The sequence below is a fragment of the Oncorhynchus mykiss genome, chromosome 25 (genome assembly GCF_057628025.1).
Source record: "Oncorhynchus mykiss isolate SJ-2025 chromosome 25, ASM5762802v1, whole genome shotgun sequence".
In the NCBI taxonomy this organism is placed as follows: Eukaryota; Metazoa; Chordata; class Actinopteri; order Salmoniformes; family Salmonidae; genus Oncorhynchus; species Oncorhynchus mykiss.
In genome coordinates this window covers 81,776,256-81,796,300 of record NC_143046.1, presented here as the reverse complement: position 1 = coordinate 81,796,300, position 20,045 = coordinate 81,776,256, and the positions used below count along the sequence as shown (strand labels likewise).

Here is a 20,045-nt window from a genome sequence, read left to right as displayed (position 1 = left end):
CCTGTAGCCTAATTCATTGTTATGTATGATTCATAATCACAATATGAATATTATAACTTACCATTCCTGTGTAGTGCAACTCATAATTGCAATTCGTGGTGGTAGGGTAACCATGTCTGTAGTTCCTGTGGAAGAGAGGGGGTTACCTTGCTATGTCATGTCAAACTTTCAGTCCAATAGGAAAGCTACTCTCTACAAACTCAAACTTTCATTGGCGGACCGAGCCTCGGGGAGAAGCAAAGTTTTGGAAGTCCGGCCCATGATTGTCTGGATTGAAATGTAAACCTGTCTCCGCTGCCATCAGGAAACACATCGCGGATTTGTCCTTCTCGCTACTATCGTAGTTTGGTTATCGCAGTAGCCTACCCGTGGCGGAGGAGAGCGAGGATTTGTGCTCCCCTAGACAGGTTTCCAGACACCAGCGAAACTGGACGCGGAACTGGACGGAAGGTATAACTCCGAGATCCCAATAATAATTTGTGGACTAAACGCAATGGGTAAGTTTATATGGAAACATTGTGTGCCGATGATAGAGTTAGTCTGTAACAGTCACTCGGCCCCGGGTATTCCTGACTCAATTATGATTAGCCTATATTGCTTATAAGGCGATTGTATGGATACACCGAACAGTTGTTTTACGCTTCAGTTGGTTTTTACGATGGGATTTTCCAATTACCATTATTAGAAGCTGATTGGTAAAACTAGCCTATAGCATAGATATGCGTAAAACACATTTGTACTGCAACTGTATCTTGAAAGTAAAACACAACGGTATTACAATGTAGCAGTATATTATGGACAAACTAAAAAATGTGCGGGGTTTTTATGAGCGACTGAAGTCAGGACATGTTTTTATTTTCATCACACGCTAAATTGGGTTTTACGCATCTGTTTTGAGTGTATTATAAAGACATACATATTCTATATACATCCCAATACATTTAAGACAATCTCATATGCTGTAAATAAGCATTTAATTCGTCCTTAACCGGGTGGAAACAACATTGCAGACCGCATTAGCATTTAGGCATGATTAACAACTCTAGTCATAATAGGGCATTGTTGTGATTACAGGCTACTACAGCTACAAGTTGTCTAACTTAAGATGTGTGTTTCATTTAGCTGTCTCTGTATATGTTTCCATGACACCAGAGCCAGCCTTCGGAGAGGTGAACCAGCTCGGCGGTGTTTTCGTCAACGGCAGACCGCTACCCAACGCCATCCGGCTGCGGATTGTAGAGCTCGCTCAGCTGGGCATCAGACCTTGCGACATCAGCAGACAGCTCCGGGTGTCCCACGGGTGCGTCAGCAAGATACTGGCCCGGTACAATGAGACCGGCTCTATACTCCCGGGAGCGATCGGGGGCAGCAAGCCACGGGTCACCACGCCGTCAGTGGTCAAGCACATACGGACATACAAGCAGAGGGACCCGGGTATTTTCGCATGGGAGATCCGAGACAGGCTACTGGCTGATGGCGTTTGTGACAAATTTAATCTACCATCTGTGAGCTCCATCAGTCGGATCCTCCGCAACAAGATTGGCAATCTATCCCAGCAGAGCCAGTATGAGTCCAGCAAGCAGTCGTCTCACCAACCACCTCAACCAACGCTCCCATACAACCACATATACTCGTATCCGACCCCCATCGGAGCCTCTGGAACCAAAGTACCGACTCCCCCAGGCATGCACTCCCTCCCTGGACACATGGCTATGCACAGGATATGGCCCTCATCGCACTCGGTAACAGATATTCTGGGGATTCGGTCGATAACAGAGCAACAAAGTAAGCATGATTTTTACTTTGGTACATGGGCAAAGAATTTGCATTTGTTAATGGTTAAAATAAATAGCAAAACGCATGGGTCAGCAGGGGGTGCGGTGCGTGTGCGTACTTTGCGTGTCTGCGTGTGTACTTGCGTGTAGTGGGCCTTGTCGCAAGGTAGGCAGATGTGTAACTTTTTTAATTTTGAGTTCTGCAGTTTTTTTTTTATCAGGATCATTATTCTACTAATGAAATATAAAATAGTGAACGAAGTGCGAAAATGTATTGGCTTTCTAAGTTAGAGATGTGTTATTTGCTAGAACCGGTAAGTGCCTGTATTGGTAACGTTTAGTTCCTAGTTCAAACGGTTGCATTAAAACAGATGGTTGAAGGAAGGCTTGGGGCGGATGTGGAATATTAGTGGGATAACGAAGGGAAAGCGCAGCGGTGCACGAGGAGATGAACTCAAATCAAAATGAGGTGTTCAAAGCTTTGCCATGTCTTGCAGCCACACATTTAGTTCTTGCCTTGCTTCAAATTCACACGCCTGCAATGCAGTTTCACATGTTTTTAGACTATCATAATGCTCCAATAGGCTAAACGGGCTATATTGAACTAGGCTACCGAAGGCCTGTGTTGTTGCGTAAAAGGCCCTATCTCAGTTTAGAGAACTTGTTTTTGTTAGTTACAGTCATGATTGGACAGTTCGTTTTCGCCATGTTACCACAAATACTATTATGTTTTGGAAACAATATAGCCTAAATAAATATGACCTTCAACAAATAAAAAATACATGGCTTTTCTTGTGAATAAGATTTTAGGGACAACGTTTTTTGTTTCAGCTAGGAAAGTGTAAGATGTCAGTCGACCGCCTATGCGCATGTCATAACTGTGCATCTGTCAGAAGATAGAACGCTCTTGCATCTCACCGCCTTGTAGGATAGAAACATGCCACTCTCCCTAGAGCTTGTATAATAGAACTCTTTAGATATCAGAGGCCGCGGCCATTCCATGTCTTAATTTAACTCCGACAATCTAAACAACAAGGCTTCGCCCCTCAAACGCAGCGCAAATCTTCAAGCCGAACAAGAAATCCCGGGGAGGAATGTGTTCTCAAAGAATGCCTTTATAAACAATTTATGCATTTCCAAATTATTAGCAGATGTTTGCGGCAGGTTTTGAAAGCCGAAATAAGTATAATGTACACTGAATGACGTGAGGCCTTTTAGCGCCACGATTACTTCGCCAGCCTCGAGACTCCGGTTTTAATTTAGAAAAACTTGACTATGATATGACCTATTATAGATCTGCTGTTGGGTTTACACAACAACATGGAGTGAATACTCAATACAGTAGGCCTATTCTAAGACAAAGAGCGTAAAAAATATCACTAAGACGCAAATGGCGAGTACAGGCCTCATGCGTAAAACAATATGTTTAGCGTAAAACTATAGGCTATGCGTAAAAAATTATATGAGTTGCATTTGGAATATGGCGATATTTTGAAAGGCATTGGTCATCAAATGGCACTGTCACACACACACACACATTCACACGACTCCAAGCCAGGCCTACCGCTCCATCAAGAACGGAAGATAACATACATCCTCCCTCGAAATAACCTAAGACAGCTTTATGTCAGCGAATGATTATTTAAGAAAAATACCCTAAAAAAAGACCCCAACCTTATAGACCTTCAACAAATATTTTAACAAATGTCTTTATGCACAAAACAGACAACTACAAGTAAAACTTGATTTGTTGAAAGAAAGTAAAGTGGGTCGAGAAAAAAATAATCGATTCAGTGGTCTTCTCAAGTTACAACACTGGTGGGCTTACTTTTCCTATTCTAAACTCTGGGAACCGTGTATAATATAATATCCATCACGTTCAAAGGGGGAACGGTTCAAGTAAATCTAATTTGTCCCCACAGGAAGACGGGCTTGGTTAAATGTTCCTGACCATTACACGAAAGAATCGTCTTACTGCATTCCTTTTAGCAATGAGCTGCTTCGGTTTGATCAGTAGGCTAAGGCAAAACCACACACATATACGGGGTTTCCAGGGTTCTGAGGAATTACTTCAGATCATGTAAATAGAGAAATGACTAGGACTAGGCGCCCTCTGCACAAAGCGAGTCTGCCTAATTCAGATTTGTCTAAACAGATGCAGAAACGCCTTTTAAGACAACCATAGCCCTAGCCATTTCTCTATTTACATGGTCGGATCTGAAGTCATTCCTAGCAAATGATGATCGTTACCATTTCAAGTATTCGTCGTATTTTTGCAGGGTAACTTTTAGTCGGGGGTTTTGCTAAAAAAGCTGTATAGTTTTGAGGTGAGATGAATTCCTACAATAGATGGGAGTGGTAGCGTGAAGTCTCTTCAGTTCATCTCCTCTGACTTCCCTCTCCTCTGTCTCTGTGTCTCTTTGCTTTGCTCCATGCAGTTAGTGACGGTTCGTCCTTTCCCAGCGCCAAACTAGAAGAATGGGGTGTTATAAACAGAACACATTTTCTGCCATCAGCAAGTTCTCAACTAGTCAATGGCGTGCAGCATAAACCACCGCATTCTATAGAACCTGAAGCAAAATGCACACAGGTAAAAGGAAACACCTCCTTTTCTATAGAATTCCATCCTTATCTATCTTTAGCCTAATTTATGTTAATCACAAGGTCAAGTACAATATGATGACCTTCAAGTTTAGTGTCTCACACTTATTGTATAATCAATATACGAGTTGAGTATGCTTTCTTGGTGCTTTCAATCATATTGACACGCTAACTCCTTCTCTGGAGGTGGGCGGTATGCCTCTAGACAAGGCACCGACCACCGCATAGGCTACTGTGGCTGGTTCTATTCGGCTACATAGGGCTACCGTGCTGTAAGATTGCTATTACATATTGTACTTTTGTATCCATCACTGGCATATGATTGATTCAGTTCTGTGACAAATTAACCAATAACCTGGAACCTCCGGACCCATACATTTCCTTGCAGGTGATAGATGTTGACATCTTGACATACAGTGCCTTCGGTATTCAGACCACATTCTGTTACATTACAATCTTATTCAATTTTTTTTGTTGAACATTCTATAATCTACATACAATACCCCATAATGACAAAGTGAAAACAGTTTTTTATTTTTTGATTTTAGCAAATGTATTACAAATAATAAACATAAATACATAATAAAAATAATAAACAGAAATACTTGATTTACATAAGTATTCAGACCTTTTGCTATGTGACTCGAAATTGAGCTCTGGTGCATCCGGTTTCCATTGATCATCCTTGAGATGTTTGTACAACTTGATTGGAGTTCAACTGTGGTAAATTAAATTGATTGGACATGATTTGGAAAGGCACACACCTGTCTATATAAGGTCCCACAGTTGACAGGGCATGTCAGAGCAAAAACCAAGCAATTAGGTCGAAGGAATTGTCCGTAGAGCTCCGAGACAGGATTGTGTCGAGGCACAGATCTAGGGAAGGGTACCAACAAATGTCTGCAGCATTGAAGGTCCCCAAAAACACAGTGGCCTCCATCATTCTTAAATGGAAGAAGTTTGGAACCACCAATACTCTTCCTAAAGCTGGCCACCCGGCTAAACTGAGCAATCGGGGAGAAGAGGTGACCAAGAACCCAATGGTCACTCTGACAGAGCTCTAGAGTTCCTCTGTGGAGATGGGAGAAACTTCCAGAAGGACAACCATTTCTGCAACACTCTACCAAGCAGGCATTTATGGTAGTGGCCAGAAGGAAGCCACTTTTCAGTAAAAAGCACATGACAGCCCTCTTGGAGTTTGCCAAAAGGCACCTAAAGATTCTCATTCCAGAAGAAACAAGATTCTCTGGTCTGATGAAACCAAGCTTGAACTCTTTGGCCTAAATGCCAAGTGTCATTCACGTCTAGAGGAAACCTGGCAACATCAATACGGTGAAGCGTGGTGGTGGCTGCATCATGCTGTTTGGATGTTTGTCAGCGGCAGCGACTGGGAGACTAGTCAGGATAGGGGCAAAGATGAACAGAGCGAAGTACAGAGAGATCCTTGATGAAAACCTGCTCCAGAGTGCTCAGGACCTCAGACTGGGGGAAGGTTCAACTTCCAACAGGACAATGACCCTAAGCACACAGCCAAAACAATGCAGGGGTGGCTTCGGGACAAGTCTCTAAATGTCCTTGAGTGGCCCAGCCAGAGCCCGGACATGAACCTGATCAAACATCTCTGGAGAGACCTGAAAATAGCTGTGCAGCGACGCTCCCCATCCAACCTGATAGAGCTTAAGAGGATCTGCAGAGAAGAATGAGACAAAGTCCCCAAATACAGGTGTGCCAAGCTTGTATCATCATACCCAACAAGACTCGATGTTGTAATCGCTGCCAAAGGTGCTTCAACAAAGTGCTGAATGAGGGTCTGAATACTTATGTAAATGTGATGTGTCTGATTTTTAAAAAACATTTGCAAAAATGTCTAAAAACCTATTTTACTTTGTCATTATGGAGTATTGTGTGTAGATTGACGAAGGAAAAAACGATTTAATCAATTTTAGAATAAGGCTGTAATGTAACAAAACGTGGAAAAATATCAAGGGGTCTGAATACCTTCCGAAGGCACTGTGTATGATGCATTGAAAAGCTCAATGGCGGTCGTTAGCGTAGCACGCCAAATGTGCATTTGAATAGACCAACTTTTCCGTACTAAAAAATATTGCAGTCAGAGTGCAGTATAACTGCAGTACACTGCAGTATAACTGCAGCATGCTGAAAATACTGCATCCAAACTAACACCGTTTTTTTTACTGCAGTAATTTTTCAGTGTTACTGTCAGTTAGAGTGCAGTTAGAGTGCAGTTACTGCAGTTGTTAAACTGCTAAAAAAAATGGAAGGGTTGTAGAGTTCTGTTTGAATGAAACTTTAAATATAGCGATATTCCATAGCCAAATGTTGTATGGGGGTAACACATTCAATTAGCACATTTTTTCAGCAAAAGCTTGTTATTTTGTACTTTGCAGCCACTTGCCTTTATCTTATAAGATTTAGGGATATCAATGAAGAAAAATAAACTAGACTTCTCAAGTCCCTATATTTTCTACCAGTTAACTTGACCAGAGGAAACAAGTCATCTTGCTGACGTTGATTTGCATCATTGAACGGCAGGTATCCTAGTGGTTAGCGCGTTGTTGCTGGATCCTATCCCGGAGCTAACAAGGTAAAAATCTGTTGTTCTGCCCCTGAACAAGGCAGTTAACCCACTGTTGTCCGGTAGGCCGTCATTGTAAATACGAGTTTGTTCTTAAAAATAAATTGGACACGTTTCTACATGAATATTATATTTTCATTCAAGAAGAGAAAATCAATTGGCACAAAACAGAAAGACACACCTATTGACAGACTAAGATAATCATAACAGTCATCGGAGAATTAAAAAAATATATATTTTATTTTTGTGTGTAATTGTTGTATATTTTATGCTGACTTCCTAATTGCATGGCATTTCCGTATTGTCTTAACCAACGTGCTATAATGACTAATATTAGGCCTAATGTAAATGAATAACAAGACTGGTTTAAATAATTCAAACGTAATGACACGTTTATATATTTTGGCCAGGGTACTAGGCTACATTTATGTTAACAATTAACCTCCAATAATGATTTGCACGCTGATCTAATAGAAGTTGAAAGGTATTGCTGAAATTGTGGGTAAATTTCATCGACGCTTATCCCACTAATAGGCCTAGTCGAATAACATATGATATTTTTTTGTGTGTATAAACGTATTTTAATTCCAAAAGTTTCACAAATAACATCTCACTAAACTCGGTGTTAGTCTTGTGTTAGAAAATATGGTGCATTTTATGTTGGATAATATATCGACTGCAAGGGTGCAAACAACGTGTGAGGTGGAGGACACAGAGTGTGAGTGCGAGCGTGCATGAGTGATATAGTATGTGTGAGCGAGGAAGTGAGAGGGGGAGGCATGCGTACTTCGTTTGATATATCGTCGGGGGCACGCGAGATAATGCCAAAACGAATCCCGGGGTCTTGACGCCCATAACGCCTAGTGGAAAAAGGCCCACGGACCTTTTCAAATTGTATAATGTGAAGTGAATTGATCGATATTCAAGTATGGTGTTGTCAAATGTATGTGATGTTTTGTTGTTTATACATGCAGCATTGAAACCACCCTTGAGACCAAAAGACTGGCGAGTTATTATCAGTTGATGATACATGGAGACCTCGATTTTTTCAATAGATTACCGTTTGATGCATCAACGGGGACAAATTATGCAGAAAAACACATGCGGTGGTGATATAACTCGTTCGGATAAAAAAAAAATGTATGCCTAATGCCTTTTTCAGATAGTCTATACATGGCATAATCAGCCATAGGTCAAGTTATTTTTTAGATTATTACTTTATTTTATTTTATTTTATTTAGTTTTGAGATGTTGTATGTCAAAGTCTGATCTAAAGCCATCATCAGAATATAAGAACTACTTATAATACGAGACATTTGAAACTATATGGATTGCAATTCGTGCGGTTTTAATCGATTCGAACGCCCCATTTTCAAAGTGTGGCTTTCTCTGCGTGCAACTAGGCTGCCTATAGTTGTCAACGGGACTTCATTTGATGATGATAAACTAGGCCTACTGATGTACTAAATCCTTTCAAATTGGGGCATATAGACCCATATTTAAAAGCACTATACACACTGCAGTCGGCACGCACTTTCAAAACACAACGGAACACGCCCGCCCTCTCCCTACCCACATCGACAGTCCCCCTTCTAATAAAAGTAGACTTCTGGCGACTGAATTAAGGAGTGGGGATTTCAAAAAGCTGAAGAATTCATTATGTCCAAATAAAACTTTTGCTAAAATAATGTTGTTTTTTCTTTGTTCAAGTGTCAGCGAACAGGCTATGCAACTGCAATGGCACAGCTATTTACTGATGAGAAACATGAATAAATAACTCCTTCCCAATGACAGGTCAATGAAGCATGTATAGATTAATAACAAATATAATATTTTTTTTTTTATCGAACCCACACGCAAACATTTGAAAATAATCAAAAACATTTACAATGAATTCAAGATGTATACAATTTTTTTTGGCTACAGTACATGCATGCAGTGCCTGACGTTCTCTTAACCGTAGGCCTACTTGAGTTGTCCCAGTCACGCGCCCACGGGGCAGGGTGTATCATGTCACTCTTTGGAAAAATAATTGGATCATTACATTTCAATTTAAGGTAACTACACGCATATTCACAAACAACGCCGGCGGCTCGGATGTAATCTTTAAATGCCTTTCTTACGTGCCAGTAGTCCAGAGTCTATAGGATCGTTTTCATCAGACATAATAGCAACATAGCAAAGACCATTAGGTTTTGACTGACATGTTGGATACGACGGCATTTTCCCTACAATTCTGATTTATTAGCCTGTTAGGCTAAACCATTTTATGCATTTCAATATGGTCTACTGTTGTCTAAATACCTCGAGATTGGATTAGAATAAATATGATAAAATATGTATTATTGTTATTTCAATGATCCTCATCTGTCGGCCTATTCAGTGGGCGCCTATTCCAATTTAAATGTCCTTTATCTGTCAATACAGGCTATTTGTGATTAATCTCAGGTATGCCGTCTTGTATAACATAATGGCATGAAAACGATAAACAAAAATAAAGTGAATTATGTAACGAAATAAAAAACTAGAATTCAATTGGTAATCTTGCCTTTTTCCATTTGACAGAATTGACTGTAGACTGATAGCCATTAAAATAACTATTGAGAGCCACAAACAAGCAAGTCTGACTTCACATTTAATACTTATGAATAAAGGAGGGGGGGAAAAAAGTTGGCCTATACGAAGAACAAGTCGTGTAGAATATCAGGATTCGATAAAACTGAATTTATTCATGTGACGTGTGCATATTGATTTATCAATATCCAACACCGGGAAAATAATTGTACCAAATGAAGATATGTGCAACATGGGCTATGTAGGCTAGGCTACTTTATTAACTATTTTATTAGCTTTAAAATCATTTCAATATCTTGAAAAAACAAAACTTAAATTAAAGGCTATGTAGGCCTATGGAAAACATTCAGTAGGAGAACATTAGATAGGTTAACCGTAAACTAAAATGCCATGATGTAAGTAGGCCAACGGCATTTTGCTTCGTGATATACAAAACATCCCTTAAATATAGGCCTAGGGTCCGTAAAAACTAAAAGCGTTTAGAATCTGAGTAATGCACGCGCATCGTCATGACTGTAAATGTCCATCGAAAGAAAAAATAATATAGGCATTGGGTCTTATGTCGAGGAATTCCTGGCCAAATACTATACAGCAACGAAAATAATCTCTCTTCCGCAGAAACCATTCTGATTCCCATAAGTCATAGAATAGACCACACATGGATATAATATCTAAGGCAAAGTGTTGAAACAATTTGGTGAATTCTCAAAGTTATTTTTTGTCATGGTTCCAAAACGTTGCTCATGCTTGTTTAACCCTCTGTACATTTCTTTCCCCTTTCTCTTGTTCATTTCTGTCATCCCACATCTCCTCTCTCCTCCCTCTCAACAAAACCTACACTTCTCCAAATACCTATTTTATTCTGTCCACGTTCACCCTCTCTTCTCCTATCTCACCTGTCACCTCTCTACCGTTAACCTACAGTACAGTACATTTTAGCTCAACCCTAAGCCTCACCATAACTCTCACTTCTCCCTTTCTCCTTTTCCTCATCTCTCTCCAGTCCCCTTCCCTCGATGACCACCTACACCACATTTCCCTAATGCCTCTTCTCCTCCCCTTCTGTCTCTCTCCTCTCTCTCTACCTCTACCTCTACCTCTCTGTAACCTGTTCTCTCTCTCTACCTCTACCTCTGTCTAACCTGGTCTTTCCTCTCTCTGTAACCTGTTCTCTCTCTCTACCTCTCTCTCTCTCTCTCTCTACCTCTACCTCTCTGTAACCTGTTCTCTCTCTCTACCTCTACCTCTCTGTAACCTGTTCTCTCTCTCTCTCTCTACCTCTCTGTAACCTGTTCTCTCTCTCTACCTCTACGTAACCTGTTCTCTCTCTCTACCTCTACCTCTCTGTAACCTGTTCTCTCTCTCTCTCTACCTCTACCTCTATGTAACCTGTTCTCTCTCTTTACCTCTACCTCTCTGTAACCTGTTCTCTCTCTCTCTCTCTCTCTCTCTCTCTCTCTCTACCTCTACCTCTCTGTAACCTGTTCTCTCTCTCTCTCTACCTCTACCTCTCTGTAACCTGTTCTCTCTCTCTCTCTACCTCTACCTCTCTGTAACCTGTTCTCTCTCTCTCTCTCTACCTCTACCTCTACCTCTCTGTAACCTGTTCTCTCTACCTCTACCTCTCTGTAACCTGTTCTCTCTCCCTCTACCTCTATCTCTCTGTAACCTGTTCTCTCTCTACATCTACCTCTCTGTAACCTGTTCTCTCTCTCTCTCTACCTCTACCTCTACCTCTGTAACCTGTTCTCTCTACCTCTACCTCTCTCTAACCTGTTCTCTCTCTACATCTACCTCTCTGTAACCTGTTCTCTCTCTCTCTACCTCTCTGTAACCTGTTCTCTCTCTCTACCTCTCTGTAACCTGTTCTCTCTCTCTACCTCTCTGTAACCTGTCCCCCCCCCTTCTCTCTCTCTCTCTCTCTCTCTCTCTCTCTACGCTGGTCTCTCTCTACCTCAGTCTAACCTAGTCTCTCCTCTCTACCTGACTCTACCTCTGTCTAACAAGGTCTCTCCTCTCTTTCTACCTCACTCTACATCTGTCTAACCTGGTCTCTCTCGGTCTAACCTAGTCTCTTCTCTCTCTACCTGACTCTACCTCTGTCTAACCTGGTCTCTCCTCTCTCTACCTCACTCTCTCTCTCTCTCTCTACCTCACTCTCCCAGTCTAACCTAGTCTCTCCTCTCTCTAACTGACTCTACCTCTGTTTAACCAGGTCTCTCCTCTCTCTCTACCTCACTCTACCTCTGTCTAACCTGGTCTCTCCTCTCTCTACCTCTCTTTTTCTACCTAGCTCTATCTCAGTCTAACCTGGTCTCTCTCTCTCTACCTCACTCTACCTGACTCTACCTCTATCTAACCTGGTCTCTCCTCTCTCTCTCTAGCTCACTCTACCTTAGTTTAACCTGGTCTCTCTCTCTCTACCTGACTCTACCTCTATCTAACCTGGTCTCTCCTCTCTCTCTCTACCTCACTCTATCGCTGTCTAACCAGGTCTCTTCTCTCTCTACCTTACTCTACCTCTGTCTAACATGATCTCTCTCTACCGCACTCTAACTCAGTCTAACCTGGTTACTCTCTCTCTACCTGACTCTACCTGACTCTAACTCTATCTAACCAGGTCTCTCTCCACTTTCTCTAACTCAGTCTAACCTAGTCTCTCCTCTCTCTACCTCACTCTACCTCAGTCTAACCTGGTCTCTCCTATCTCTACCTGACTCTACCTGACTCTAACTTTATCTAACCTGGTCTCTCTCCTCTTTCTCTAACTCTGTCTAACCTGGTCTCTCTCCTCTTTCTCTAACTCTGTCTAACCTGGTCTCTCTCCTCTTTCTCTAACTCTGTCTAACCAGGTCTCTCTCCTCTTTCTCTAACTCTGTCTAACCAGGTCTCTCTCCTCTTTCTCTAACTCTGTCTAACCTGGTCTCTCTCCTCTTTCTCCAACTCTGTCTAACCTGGTGTCTCTCCTCTTTCTCTAACTCTGTTTAACCAGGTCTCTCTCCTCTTTCTCTAACTCTGTCTAACCAGGTCTCTCTCCTCTTTCTCTAACTCTGTCTAGCCTGGTCTCTCTCCTCTTTCTCTAACTCTGTCTAACCAGGTCTCTCTCCTCTTTCTCTAACTCTGTCTAACCAGGTCTCTCTCCTCTTTCTCTAACTCTGTCTAACCAGGTCTCTCTCCTCTTTCTCTAACTCTGTCTAACCAGGTCTCTCTCCTCTTTCTCTAACTCTGTCTAACCAGGTCTCTCTCCTCTTTCTCTAACTCTGTCTAACCAGGTCTCTCTCATCTTTCTCTAACCCTGTCTAACCAGGTCTCTCTCCTCTTTCTCTAACCCTGTCTAACCAGGTCTCTCTCCTCTTTCTCTAACTCTGTCTAACCAGGTCTCTCTCCTCTTTCTCTAACTCTGTCTAACCAGGTCTCTCTCCTCTTTATCTAACTCTGTCTAACCAGGTCTCTCTCCTCTTTCTCTAACTCTGTCTAACCAGGTCTCTCTCCTCTTTCTCTAACTCTGTCTAACCAGGTCTCTCTCCTCTTTCTCTAACTCTGTCTAACCAGGTCTCTCTCCTCTTTCTCTAACCCTGTCTAACCAGGTCTCTCTCCTCTTTCTCTAACCCTGTCTAACCAGGTCTCTCTCCTCTTTCTCTAACTCTGTCTAACCAGGTCTCTCCTTTCTCGCTGGTCCTCACTCCACCTCTGTCTAATCTGGTCTCCCTGTGTCTCTATCTATCTCTCTCTCTCTGACACAAAGTGTCTTGCCCAAGCACAGTGAACCGTTATGTCGCTCTCTACCTACCTCACCTTGTTTCTCTCCTCCCTATCTATTGTCTCACCATCTCTCTCCCCTCTCTCTCTCCCCTCTCTCTCCCTTCTCCCTGACAGATGCAGAGTGGTTTTCCCACAGTGAACAGTTATGTCACAGCGCCCAGTATCCCGGCCTACCCCCCCCCCACCCCAGTGTCGCCCTACATGGGGTACAGCGCCACCACGTCGGCCTATGTGACCGGTCCCACATGGCAGCCGCCCAGTGGCAGTGCTCTCTCTCACCACAGCTGTGACAATATTGCCTCCTCGCTGGCCTTCAAGGGTATGACAGCCCACCACCGTGACACACTCCACCCCCACACCGTCAGCGCCTCAGCACTGTAGAACACAGGCAGACGGGCGAATGGACGGACGGAGAGACAGAGGTGGGAGAGAGAGAGGGAAGAAGAGGGGGAGAAGAACAGACAGACGGGCAGATTGAGAGAAAAGAGGATGACAGAAGGAGAAATGGAGAGATGAGTCCTCTCTTACGATGGGTCCCGTGTCAGCTCATCACAAACAATCACCTCTCTGTATTTAGATGAAGGACCTCACCGAGGAGAAATATCAATCACAACATTCTCTTCCTTATAACATGGTGTGGAGAACTCAAGTTAACACACCGTTAAAGACAGGACATGGAAGGAAAGGTTTGCCACACTTTCTACAGTATCTACAGACATGACACTGTCTGTTTGTTGTCCAGCAGACAGCTCACGGGACAGGTCAGGTCAGGTGTATTGAAGGACTGACTGACTGACTGACTGACTGGGGATGGGGGACATTGTGCCATCCTCATCAACAGCTTGTCTCTTAAACCCATTTTTGAACACTTCTCTGCAAATGTTATTAGAGACAAGGGGCTAAAGCAGGCTGTGACGATCTAAACCAGCAGGAAAACAACGTTTTGCATTTAAGTGTTTCAGGGTGAAATCAACTGCCATTATTTTGGATGTTTGTATTTTTTCTTTTTTGTTTGTGTTCTGTTTTTTTTATAAACTCAACAGTCTCAATATTGAACATTGTTTTTTCACTTCTCAACTTAAATGTAATGCAACGCTTCAGAGAAGTTATCCTAATGTTTATTTATTAGACTGACTAAGGTACTGCGGTTAAACAAAGTGCAGTTATTACATCATATGGGGAACGTTCCCTAATGTTTAAGACTACATTATGGTAGAACAGTAAAAAGCTGCAGTTCCAAAACATGCACAATGAAATTGAATGTATCTGAATTAAAATAATTGTTTGGATTGTTACCTGATTTTTCTGAATTGTAGCGGTTGTTTCAGAAACCTTAGAAACTCAAGTGAAAGTAGTATTATTTGTTAGGCTATTTGTTAGGCTATTTGTTTGGCTATCTGTTAGGCTACAACTTTAGCATCAGAATGGCATAAAATCTACAATAGGGTATTTACAATAACTTCTCAATACAACACATTCTGTGCGTGTTACTTATTGTTGCCAACTTAATGTTCGCTTGACATGAAAGAAAAATGTTGCGTAGGGATGTCATGGCTGGGTGGTTTACTCAGGCTACGGCTGGGTGGTTTACTCAGGCTACGGCTGGGTGGTTTACTCAGGCTACGGCTGGTTGGTATACTCAGGCTACGGCTGGGTGGTATACTCAGGCTACGGCTGGGTGGTATACTCAGGCTACGGCTGGGTGGTATACTCAGGCTACGGCTGGGTGGTTTACTCAGGCTACGGCTGGGTGGTATACTCAGGCTACGGCTGGGTGGTATACTCAGGCTACGGCTGGGTGGTTTACTCAGGCTACGGCTGGGTGGTTTACTCAGGCTACGGCTGGGTGGTTTACTCAGGCTACGGCTGGGTGGTTTACTCAGGCTACGGCTGGGTGGTTTACTCAGGCTACGGCTGGGTGGTTTACTCAGGCTACGGCTGGGTGGTACACTCAGGCTACGGCTGGGTGGTTTACTCAGGCTACGGCTGGGTGGTATACTCAGGCTACGGCTGGGTGGTTTACTCAGGCTACGGCTGGGTGGTTTACTCAGGCTACGGCTGGGTGGTATACTCAGGCTACGGCTGGGTGGTATACTCAGGCTACGGCTGGGTGGTTTACTCAGGCTACGGCTGGGTGGTATACTCAGGCTACGGCTGGGTGGTATACTCAGGCTACGGCTGGGTGGTATACTCAGGCTACGGCTGGGTGGTATACTCAGGCTACGGCTGGGTGGTTTACTCAGGCTACGGCTGGGTGGTATACTCAGGCTTTGGCTGGGTGGTATACTCAGGCTACGGCTGGGTGGTTTACTCAGGCTACGGCTGGGTGGTTTACTCAGGCTACGGCTGGGTGGTTTACTCAGGCTACGGCTGGGTGGTTTACTCAGGCTACGGCTGGGTGGTTTACTCAGGCTACGGCTGGGTGGTTTACTCAGGCTACGGCTGGGTGGTACACTCAGGCTACGGCTGGGTGGTTTACTCAGGCTACGGCTGGGTGGTATACTCAGGCTACGGCTGGGTGGTTTACTCAGGCTACGGCTGGGTGGTTTACTCAGGCTACGGCTGGGTGGTTTACTCAGGCTACGGCTGGGTGGTTTACTCAGGCTACGGCTGGGTGGTATACTCAGGCTACGGCTGGGTGGTTTACTCAGGCTACGGCTGGGTGGTTTACTCAGGCTACGGCTGGGTGGTATACTCAGGCTACGGCTGGGTGGTATACTCAGGCTATGGCTGGGTGGTTTACTCAGGCTACGGCTGGGTGGTTTACTCAGGCTACGGCTGGGTGGTATACTCAGGCTACGGCTGGGTGGTTTACTCAGGCTACGGCTGGGTGGTTTACTCAGGCTACGGCTGGGTGGTATACTCAGGCTACGGCTGGGTGGTATACTCAGGCTACGGCTGGGTGGTATACTCAGGCTACGGCTGGGTGGTATACTCAGGCTACGGCTGGGTGGTATACTCAGGCTACGGCTGGGTGGTATACTCAGGCTACGGCTGGGTGGTTTACTCAGGCTACGGCTGGGTGGTTTACTCAGGCTACGGCTGGGTGGTTTACTCAGGCTACGGCTGGGTGGTATACTCAGGCTACGGCTGGGTGGTTTACTCAGGCTACGGCTGGGTGGTTTACTCAGGCTACGGCTGGGTGGTATACTCAGGCTACGGCTGGGTGGTATACTCAGGCTACGGCTGGGTGGTATACTCAGGCTACGGCTGGGTGGTATACTCAGGCTACGGCTGGGTGGTATACTCAGGCTACGGCTGGGTGGTATACTCAGGCTACGGCTGGGTGGTTTACTCAGGCTACGGCTGGGTGGTATACTCAGGCTACGGCTGGGTGGTATACTCAGGCTACGGCTGGGTGGTATACTCAGGCTACGGCTGGGTGGTACACTCAGGCTACGGCTGGGTGGTATACTCAGGCTACGGCTGGGTGGTACACTCAGGCTACGGCTGGGTGGTATACTCAGGCTACGGCTGGGTGGTATACTCAGGCTACGGCTGGGTGGTTTACTCAGGCTACGGCTGGGTGGTATACTCAGGCTACGGCTGGGTGGTATACTCAGGCTACGGCTGGGTGGTATACTCAGGCTACGGCTGGGTGGTACACTCAGGCTACGGCTGGGTGGTATACTCAGGCTACGGCTGGGTGGTACACTCAGGCTACGGCTGGGTGGTATACTCAGGCTACGGCTGGGTAAAACGTTGCAAGGTTGCCTACTGGTGGTCGACAGTTTCCCAACCCAGAGAGAATAAATGTTTCTTAATTCTTTCACATTTTCCTTTTCATGCCATTTTGAATCTGAATAGGTAGACCCAGCCACATTGCCTCTGAATAGGTAGACCCAGCCGCATTGCCTCTGAGTAGGTAGATCCAGCCGCATTGCCTCTGAGTAGGTAGACCTAGCCACATTGCCTCTGAATAAGTAGACCTAGCCGCATTGCCTCTGAATAGGTAGACCCAGCCACATTGCCTCTGAATAGGTCGGCCCAGCCGCATTGCCTCTGAATAGGTAGACCTAGCCGCATTGCCTCTGAATAGGTAGACCTAGCCACATTGCCTCTGAATAGGTAGACCTAGCCACATTGCCTCTGAATAGGTAGACCTAGCCGCATTGCCTCTGAATAGGTAGACCCAGCCACATTGCCTCTGAATAGGTCGGCCCAGCCGCATTGCCTCTGAATAGGTAGACCCAGCCACATTGCCTCTGAATAGGTCGGCCCAGCCGCATTGCCTCTGAATAGGTAGACCTAGCCGCATTGCCTCTGAATAGGTAGACCTAGCCACATTGCCTCTGAATAGGTAGACCTAGCCACATTGCCTCTGAATAGGTAGACCTAGCCGCATTGCCTCTGAATAGGTAGACCTAGCCGCATTGCCTCTGAATAGGTAGACCCAGCCACATTGCCTCTGAATAGGTAGACCTAGCCGCATTGCCTCTGAATAGGTAGACCCAGCCGTATTCCAATTACACGTGTTGAATTAATTAATTTCGACCATGATAACCTTCTACTCTTGTCGATCTATATTAAAATGCACAGCTTTAGCGTAGGTCAATATATTAATGTTTAAATTATTTTTTAAAGTTTTTAACATCTGGGTGAGTTTTTCCATCCCAATGGATCTGAGAATATTGTGCATGAAAAGAGTAACCAATAGATAGTGATTCCATTGGTGTGTCAAGAAGTGTTTGACATGAGAGATGTCATTCAGAAGGTCTATTCAACCATGGACAGGGTAAAGCTAATCATCACACAGGTAGAAATCAAAGCATTTGTGCCTCTAATGGCGTTGTGTCTGTCTAATAATGGGACTTATGGAGGGAGAGAAAGAGATTAAAAAAAGAGTGTGTGTGTATGTGCACAGGTGTAGGATCTTAATTTGATTACCCTTTTGCAGGAGAACCTTCCTGCAATGCAGGGCATTTAAAACTTGTAGTGTATTTGAGATTTAAAAAAGCTTATGAAGATTGTACATTTCAGGCTGGATTTTCCTTCACAGAAAATGTGTCAACCCCTACAAAAATGTAGATTTTTTATAGTCCACACAATAATTCAAATTTTGTGTAGCTGCAGGACTATTTTCCTGCTGTAGCAAACTGGCTCAAATTAAGATCCTGCATCTGTATGTGTGTGTGTTGGAGTAACAAACCGACTCAGAGACTAGTAGTGACAAGGACAACCTGATCTGCCTGTGGTCTGTGAGGTCACCAGCCACCTGACCTGGGGTATGTACACTCATTAAGTCCTGAGCAAACAGCAGGCCAGCAGCACGGGGCTGAGGTTGTGTTGCGGAGAGGTGTGTGTGTTGCGGAGAGGTGTGTGTGTTGCGGAGAGGTGTGTGTGCTGTGGACAGGTGTGTGTGCTGTGGACAGGTGTGTGTGTTGCGGAGAGGTGTGTGTGTTGCGGAGAGGTGTGTGTGTTGCGGAGAGGTGTGTGTGTTGCGGATAGGTGTGTGTGTTGCGGAGAGGTGTGTGTGCTGTGGACAGGTGTGTGTGTTGCGGAGAGGAGTGTGTGTGTGAGTGTGTGAGCTTGATGAAACACAGCAGCTCTTTTACATAGTCTACTTCATTACATGGGAAAGGGCTGAGGTTTCAGAGGTGTGTGTGTGTGTGTGTGTGTGTGTGTGTGTGTGTGTGTGTGTGTGTGTGTGTGTGTGTGTGTGTGTGTGTGTGTGTGAGAGAGAGAGAGAGAGAGAGAAACGTGGAAGCTTGATGGAACTCAGCAGCTATTTTACATAGTACTACTTTATTAATATAATATACACTGACACACAGTGCTGTGAAATAGTATTTGCCCCCTTTCTGCAATAACTGGTTGTGCCACCTTTAGCTCCAATGACTCCAGCCAAACGCTTCCTGTAGTTGTTGATCAGTCTCTCACGTTGCTGTGGAGGAATGTTGGCCCAGTCTTGCATGCAGATCTGCTTTAACTCCGTGACATTGCTCATTTCAAATCCTGTCACAACATTTCATTTGGGATTCGGACTGGACTTTGACTAGGCCATTCCAAAACTTCTAATTTGTTGCTTTTTAACCATTTTCATGTAGACTTGATTGTGTGTTTTGGATCATTGTCTTGCTGCATGATCCAGCTATACTTCAGCTCACTGGATGGCCTGACATTCTCCTGTAGAATTCTCTGATACCGAGCGGATTTCATGGCTCCTTCTATGAAGGCAAGTTATCCAGGTCCTGAGGCAGCAAAGCATCCCCAAACCATCACACTATCACCACCATGCTTGACCGTTGGTACAAGGTTCTTACTGTGGAATGCAGTGTTTGGTTTTTGCCAGGCATAACGAGTTTTTGCCAGGCATAATGTCGTCCAAAATGTTATACTTTTGACTCATCTGTCCATTGAACATTCTCCCAAGTGTCTTGATGATCATCCAGGTATTTTCAGGTGCTTTTTGGCAAACTTGAGTGAACCTTTTGGACGAGATGGGTCCCATTTATATCTGGCAAAACCAAACACAGAGTTCCATCAACAGTCCCTTTCTGTGAGTGACAGTGTAAACATTCATCCCATTGTCTTTGCATGCCGGGGCTGATTTGACTTGGAAAGCATTCTCCCCCGCACCCAGTGGTCACGGACCGTTGCATCAGGGATCCTAGTGTTGTTTCTGACCGTACGTGAACCACATCACAGAGCTGCAGTAAGATGAACAGTGGCCGTATGCATAAAGGGTCTCTATAAAGAGCAGGAGTGCTGATTTAGGATCAGTTTTGCCTTTTAGA

The 20,045-nt window shown here is 44.3% G+C and overlaps 1 protein-coding gene across 7 annotated transcripts; it reads left to right on the top strand.

Annotated features, from left to right (window-relative positions):
* The first annotated feature begins 269 nt into the window (after positions 1–269).
* LOC110505835 (paired box protein Pax-9) lies at positions 270–14,603 on the top strand. 7 transcript variants are annotated; one of them, XM_021585289.3, is made up of 4 exons: positions 304–497; positions 1,123–1,785; positions 4,214–4,365; positions 13,423–14,603. In XM_021585289.3, exons 1-4 carry the CDS (start codon positions 494–496, stop codon positions 13,687–13,689), a joined length of 1,086 nt encoding a protein of 361 aa, XP_021440964.3. In that variant the 5' UTR covers positions 304–493; the 3' UTR covers positions 13,690–14,603. The 7 variants fall into 7 exon arrangements, with proteins under 7 accessions (XP_090075488.1, XP_090075490.1, XP_021440966.1 ...); XM_090219362.1 differs by lacking the exon at positions 4,214–4,365 and having other exon boundaries at positions 270–497; positions 1,153–1,785; XM_090219364.1 differs by lacking the exons at positions 4,214–4,365; positions 13,423–14,603 and adding an exon at positions 10,471–10,778 and having other exon boundaries at positions 270–497; positions 1,153–1,785.
* The last annotated feature ends 5,442 nt before the right edge of the window (positions 14,604–20,045 follow it).